General features: G+C 57.9%; 1 protein-coding gene across 2 annotated transcripts in view; it reads right to left on the reverse strand.

Annotated features, from left to right (window-relative positions):
• Positions 1 to 7560, reverse strand: part of GATB (glutamyl-tRNA amidotransferase subunit B) — a 101260-nt gene that overhangs the window by 19511 nt on the left and 74189 nt on the right. For both annotated transcript variants that reach the window (XM_014590999.2, XM_006156867.2), the window contains one exon: positions 4031 to 4164. In XM_014590999.2, the coding sequence (XP_014446485.1) occupies positions 4031 to 4164 (134 nt within the window). The remainder of the gene's footprint in view (positions 1 to 4030; positions 4165 to 7560) is intronic.

Raw genomic sequence — 7560 nt, forward strand, 5'->3', positions numbered from 1 at the left:
TCATGACCCACATGGAAACCACAGCTCCCAGCTAAGAGGTTCCTACTTTCTGCAGAAGCTCCAACCCCGCGTCTTCACAGAGCCCGCCTGTGTTCCTCCGGCCAATGTGAACGCCCTGCACTGTCCCACTGCTCCGTGGGTCACCCTACGACAGGGAGCATCCCGTCGGCCTGAGTGGCAGTGCGGATCACTCTCCCCCGGGGATGGACATGCCTGCGGGCCGGGTGGTCCTGTGTCCCCACACACAGCACAGGGTGGTGTGTTGTGCTTCTCAGCTGGGTGCACAGGGAGCGCTGTGGCTTCCAGGTGGTGGGCCAGCTCTGCCGCCTGGCTCAGTGTTTGCCACCCTCTGCACCTACGGCTGTGCTCCTCATTGTCCCCACACATGCTAGGTCTCTGCCACCCCCTCTCCCCGATGCTGGCTCCTCTGGGGCGGGGGCGGGGGGAGCCCTCTCCCTTACCAATCCCATCCTTCTCTGGGGCTTTGGAACAGCTGGGTCTCCACAAACTCCCACATGGAACAGCCTGGAGTAAAATGGTGGAGTTTCTGAAAGGAGAGACCAAGCTTGGGAAGACAGGGATGAGAGACAGAAGGGTCCTAGGTGCCATGGGACTTCAGGAGACAGCGGGTGGCCCCTGATTTGATGCTCAGTACACCAACATGGCCCAGGGAAGGAGCCCGACCCTGAGGGCTCTCTGCTCCGGGCTCCCTGCCACAGGCCACGGCTCTGAGAACAAGGCCTGCGTCTGTCCCTTCCTCCCGGGGCTGAGCGAGCTGAGCACATGGCGGGTCGAAACGACCCTGAGCTGCGTGACGAGAGCTCACGAACCCATTCTTCCCGATAGCCCTGGAGCTGTGGCTCCACCAGGCTGGCCCACGGGTCACCACAGGGGAGAGGCGTCCTGCTGGGGTGCACAGCCAGCCTTCTCAGGTGGACTATGGCACCCTGCCCTCTCCTCCCCTCCCCTCCACACCTACTCTCCTCCTTCACTTCCCGCTGGCAGGGAAAAGACTGCCCCGTTTCACCACACAGTCCACGCCAGAAATCTGCAAGTCAGGCCAATGTGCGGTCACTGCTCTCCCTTCAGTCCACGGGCTCGGCTCTCCTGCAAGGGGGTCCCAGATGCAGCTCCTGCCTCCAGTCTGTCGTTCTACTGTTCGGTTCCCCGACCCCTTCATGTACAGAAGTCCTGTCCCCCAGTGTGACAGCACTAGGAGGGGGTCCGCGGAAGGAGTCAGGCCAGTGCCCTGATGAGAAGAGGCCAGAGGGCTTTCCTGTGCCGCCTCCTTCCCCTCCTTCCCTCTCTCCACTGCCACGTGGGGCACGGCAGGAAGGCTGCAAGCCGGGAAGAGGGACCTCACCAAGCAGTGGACCAGCCGGCACTGACGTTGGACACCTCCGCCTCCAGACCCGGGGGAAATCATCGTCCGCCACTCAGGACGTCCGGTCTGTGGTATTCCTTATCGCAGCCTGAGCTGAGAACACTGCGCCCCTCCCGTGTGGAACTGCCATGAGCTGGGGGTCCCTGGCTTGGAAGAGCTGTTGACAAGGCACATGGAGACCTCCCGGTGGCCCTGGTCGCCCTGCAGCTGTGTGCTCACCTGTGCCCCTGCCTGCCCCAGGCCTACGGCCTCTGAGGGTGGCACTGCCTGCCAGCTGCCCGCGTCTCCAGCACCTGCGGCTCTGCTGTGCTTCCGGCCTGGCTCAGCTTCACCTTCTCACGGAAACCTGGGGGACTCCCCGACCTCTCCTCGGGTCCCCTTTCTGTGCGTCTGGGAGACGCTGCACTTTCTTCTAGTATGACAGGGTCTCACTGAGGTGACGTCTGTGTCCCCCACCCCCAAGTTCGGAATGGCTCGCCTTACTTCCACAGCACGGCACAGAGGACACGGCACACAGTGGGCGTCTGAACAATTACGTGGATTTTAGATGGGGTGGAGAACCTTTTCAGAATCTGGACTCTGTGCCTTATCAGGAGATCCTGAGGGAGAACTGGGAGAGCCAAAAGCCTGGGCCTGCAACTGTCTCGACCACCGTGAGCACAGCTCATCAGGGGAAGGAGCCACGGAGCCACGGAGCCACGGAGTGCACTCACCTCTCGCTTACAGCAAGGTTCTGCTGCTTTAAATAGCCCAGGAAGGTGTTCAGGACCCAGCTAGTCACCTTTTTTGGCTCTGCCCTAGTTTCTTTGATCACACTTTGGAAGAACTCCAGTAGGCCAACTTCATTCTGTTAAAAAAAAAAAAAATAATAATCACATAAAAGCTCCCCAAAATGGAAGATCAATATTCTGATGGCGAATCTGAAACTGGGGCCCTCTGCCTCCCCTGAGACCGCCACCTCCTCCTGGCTGAACTCCGAGATGTACCAGAAGATTCTGCTCTGGAAACGTTGAGTGTCTCCTTCTGCCACTGTCGCCGTGTGTCCATGGGGCTTTCTCAAAGGCACGGACACATCTCGGAGAGCCCTGACTCTGCAGCAGAGGATGGTGCGGTCCCACACCCCTAACTCGCTCACTCCTCAGCGTCAGCCATGCGCCCCATAACCTTCGTCCGCAAGCTGCGAACTGCGCCCGAGTGTCTGGGCCGAGTTGACAGGCCTTTCTCTTCTAGGCCTGTCCTCTGCTGAAGTCCTAGCGATGGCCAGAAAAGTAGGCAGGAGACAAAGCGAATGGACAGGAGCCGCACGGCCTCGTCTACCTGACAGAAATCGGAGGGCATCACCGCCGTCCTCCTCGCTCTGAGCAGTACACAGGAAAGGCTCTGAATGTTTTCAAGTCAGGGCAGATGGGCGCGTGTGACCTGCTAGCCACATACCCGGGGGTGGGGAGCTATGGCCTCGGGACTTTAAGGAAAAGTTCATTTCATTTATTTGAGACAGAGAGGGGTGCCCACGATAGGGCCTTGCCAGGCTACGGTCCCCAGCCTTCCAGCTAGTCAGGATCGAGGCCCACACGTGGCCAGCAAGTTTCAGGTCCACTCGGGATCTGAGCCTGCGTCGGTCATGTGGCTTCCGACACTGCAGATCAGCACGCTACCTCCTGCGCCACTGGGCTGGGCCGCTTCAGGCCTTCTGCACTGAGCCAGGCCCTGCCGGCCCTGCCTATCATCCTGCTCCAGAACCACAGTTGGGTTGGTCCCACGAGGAGATTAGATTCACTTCAGGAAGACCTTCCTGACGCTGCCGCTCTGACCGGCTGCCCCCGTCCTGTGCCGCCTCCTTCCCCTCCTTCCCTCTCTCCACTGCCACGTGGGGCACGGCAGGAAGGCTGCAAGCCGGGAAGAGGGCCCTCACCAAGCAGTGGACCAGCCGGCACTGACGTTGGACACCTCCGCCTCCAGACCCGGGGGAAATCATCGTCCGCCACTCAGGACGTCCGGTCTGTGGTATTCCTTATCGCAGCCTGAGCTGAGAACACTGCGCCCCTCCCGTGTGGAACTGCCATGAGCTGGGGGTCCCTGGCTTGGAAGAGCTGTTGACAAGGCACATGGAGACCTCCCGGTGGCCCTGGTCGCCCTGCAGCTGTGTGCTCACCTGTGCCCCTGCCTGCCCCAGGCCTACGGCCTCTGAGGGTGGCACTGCCTGCCAGCTGCCCGCGTCTCCAGCACCTGCGGCTCTGCTGTGCTTCCGGCCTGGCTCAGCTTCACCTTCTCACGGAAACCTGGGGGACTCCCCGACCTCTCCTCGGGTCCCCTTTCTGTGCGTCTGGGAGACGCTGCACTTTCTTCTAGTATGACAGGGTCTCACTGAGGTGACGTCTGTGTCCCCCACCCCCAAGTTCGGAATGGCTCGCCTTACTTCCACAGCACGGCACAGAGGACACGGCACACAGTGGGCGTCTGAACAATTACGTGGATTTTAGATGGGGTGGAGAACCTTTTCAGAATCTGGACTCTGTGCCTTATCAGGAGATCCTGAGGGAGAACTGGGAGAGCCAAAAGCCTGGGCCTGCAACTGTCTCGACCACCGTGAGCACAGCTCATCAGGGGAAGGAGCCACGGAGCCACGGAGCCACGGAGTGCACTCACCTCTCGCTTACAGCAAGGTTCTGCTGCTTTAAATAGCCCAGGAAGGTGTTCAGGACCCAGCTAGTCACCTTTTTTGGCTCTGCCCTAGTTTCTTTGATCACACTTTGGAAGAACTCCAGTAGGCCAACTTCATTCTGTTAAAAAAAAAAAAAATAATAATCACATAAAAGCTCCCCAAAATGGAAGATCAATATTCTGATGGCGAATCTGAAACTGGGGCCCTCTGCCTCCCCTGAGACCGCCACCTCCTCCTGGCTGAACTCCGAGATGTACCAGAAGATTCTGCTCTGGAAACGTTGAGTGTCTCCTTCTGCCACTGTCGCCGTGTGTCCATGGGGCTTTCTCAAAGGCACGGACACATCTCGGAGAGCCCTGACTCTGCAGCAGAGGATGGTGCGGTCCCACACCCCTAACTCGCTCACTCCTCAGCGTCAGCCATGCGCCCCATAACCTTCGTCCGCAAGCTGCGAACTGCGCCCGAGTGTCTGGCCCGAGTTGACAGGCCTTTCTCTTCTAGGCCTGTCCTCTGCTGAAGTCCTAGCGATGGCCAGAAAAGTAGGCAGGAGACAAAGCGAATGGACAGGAGACGCACGGCCTCGTCTACCTGACAGAAATCGGAGGGCATCACCGCCGTCCTCCTCGCTCTGAGCAGTACACAGGAAAGGCTCTGAATGTTTTCAAGTCAGGGCAGATGGGCGCGTGTGACCTGCTAGCCACATACCCGGGGGTGGGGAGCTATGGCCTCGGGACTTTAAGGAAAAGTTCATTTCATTTATTTGAGACAGAGAGGGGTGCCCACGATAGGGCCTTGCCAGGCTACGGTCCCCAGCCTTCCAGCTAGTCAGGATCGAGGCCCACACGTGGCCAGCAAGTTTCAGGTCCACTCGGGATCTGAGCCTGCGTCGGTCATGTGGCTTCCGACACTGCAGATCAGCACGCTACCTCCTGCGCCACTGGGCTGGGCCGCTTCAGGCCTTCTGCACTGAGCCAGGCCCTGCCGGCCCTGCCTATCATCCTGCTCCAGAACCACAGTTGGGTTGGTCCCACGAGGAGATTAGATTCACTTCAGGAAGACCTTCCTGACGCTGCCGCTCTGACCGGCTGCCCCGGGAGTCAGGGTTTCCCTTCACCCTGCAACTGGGGCGAAGGCGGCGTCGGGCCGGGGGGCTGCTCGGCCAGCACCAGCGAGGCGTGAGCCTCTCCCACTCTCACATGCGTTGGCTGGACATCACATGTGAGCTCGCACTTTTTAATGTTTGAATTTGCTAGAGCGAGCAAGCATTTGCTAGAGAAAGAGAAAAGAAGAGTAAAGGAGCACCCCCTAGAGGGGATGGTAATGCCACAATCCCTTCTCCTCCATTTCTCCTGTTGGGATTTTGGACACGCACACAAATGTGCCTGGCATGTTTTACAAGCCACCAGGACCAGGACTCGAACTGCATAGTCAGCCATGTGGGATCCAGCAGCCTGAACCACCATGCCACTAGCTAGCCCAGAGAGAGCACTTACCCTTTATCATATCCTGTTCATCTTCCAGTACTGCAACTGCCCTGACTGTGCTGAGGGGCGAGCCGAGACACTCCGACACCATGGCTGACGGCAGGCTCGGAGCACTGACCCTTTGTCATGTCATGTCATGTCATATCATATCAATACTGTACCTGCCCTGACTGCCGAGGGGCGACCCGAGGCACTCCGACACCATGGCTGACGGCCAGCTAAGAGCCATTGGACAGAACGGAGAAAATGAACTCTGTTCACTCCTAGGACTTCGGTAAGAAAAATAAGGGCACATTTCCCTTGTGGTGGGGGGGCTGAGATATGCAAATGCAGAGGGTGTACACCCCGAGTAGATTCCCCTTACTTGATGAGACTGACATCAAGCCACACCCTCTTACAGAGAGTCCTTTACAAGTTCGCACTGCAGCTAAGGCGCCTGCCTTTCTCCTCCCAGAGACTCTTCATTAACCGAAAGAAATTTCAGGAACAAGAAGATACTGGGAAGAAGCCAGACACACTCACAGAAGCACTGTCAGAGTTTAGGCATCATGTCACTCGAGGTTGTAACATGCACACAGGCCCTCAGTCGCTAAAGCAGAAATGCCACAGTAACAGAAAAACCCGTGTGCCCTTTGTAAGAAGTAAATTCTCTGGGGTCGAGCCTGCTGAATAATCCCGCAATCAGCTCCTGAATCTTTTCAAGGCAATGCTATTAATCTGCCCATGCTAAACCAGGGCAAAGGCCCCCTGAGCAGCCAAAGCCTGACTGCAGATGAAGGCAGAGCCAGACAACACGGAGAGCAGCTTCTGCCTAACTTCCACAATGGCCCGGAACCGCTGGGGAAGGAGGAAACTCCTGCCTGGCCCCCATCAGACCGGCAGAACTCCCTTTGTTCTACCCAGACAGACTGGGCCTCTGGTGGAATGAGCTGTCAGGAGGAGAAACGCTTTGCTTTGCCAAGGAAAGGTTTTCTAAATCCACCTAGAAATACTGCACCTGAACTCACGGGCCTGGCTGAGTTGCCGGGATGTGAAGAATATCTATTCCTCTCCCCTTGGGTGGTTTTTTTTACTGGATGGATAACATGGCAAGTCAGATTTCTGTTTGTCTTTTCATGTCGGCGCAGCGATGAAGCCTCTCCGAGCTGGAACTGCACGTCACCAGGGGATACATGGTTTCAGTCTACAGCTTAAAGCGGACGTGAAGATCTGCGATCGCGGCGGGGTGGGCTGTGGGGAGGGTGGGGCCGAGGGAGGCTGGGCCGCTCTGGACAGAGGATGATGGATCAGTAACTGTGGCATATGGGTGGCCGCTCTGCTTCTGCAGAGAACAGCCCGCTTTTCAGGGGGAAAAATACACAGGCACCCTAGTTTCCTAGCCTTCTCGGTTTTCTGAGATTGGCAAATGCGAACGGGCTTGGCACCAATCTCAGAAGTCTCTGGTGAACGGGGCCACGCGGCCATCTGGTTCGCCCAGAAAAACAGGGGGCCAGTCATTCCCACATAGAAATCGTATTAAGAACAAGGCAGAGAGGCCGCTGCGCTACGGGCCTCTGATGTCCTCTGCAAAAGCAGCAGGGAAGTGACCGATCGGGACTGGCCCAGCCCATGCGCCACAGCACGGAGACCGTCCAACCCGTCCTCCAGAGCTGCCTGAAGCGGCAGGACCGCGGGCTCGTCTCTGCTGCAGGAGCACACGGTCCTGACAGCTCGATGACCAGGAAGCGACTTCTCCACGTTTTAGTCAACCTTCCCAAAGCATTCACTTCCAGGGACCAGCAGTTAGCATAATGGCTATGTCACTGGACTTCCATGTAGTCGACCGCGGTTCGAGTCCCGGACCTGGTGGCTTAAAACTCACGCCGGGCATGTGTGCATGAGTGCCCAAGATCCCGAGAGGACAATGGAGGAGAAGGGATTGCGGCATGGCTATCCCCTCTGGGGGGTGGTGGTGGTGATTTCTCGCTTTCTATCTCTCTGTCTCTCTCTTTCTGGCGAGCACACGTGCCCAATAAGAAAAAAACTCCAAA

The sequence above is a fragment of the Tupaia chinensis genome, unplaced genomic scaffold (genome assembly GCF_000334495.1).
Source record: "Tupaia chinensis unplaced genomic scaffold, TupChi_1.0 Scaffold000521_1, whole genome shotgun sequence".
NCBI classification, from domain to species: Eukaryota; Metazoa; Chordata; class Mammalia; order Scandentia; family Tupaiidae; genus Tupaia; species Tupaia belangeri.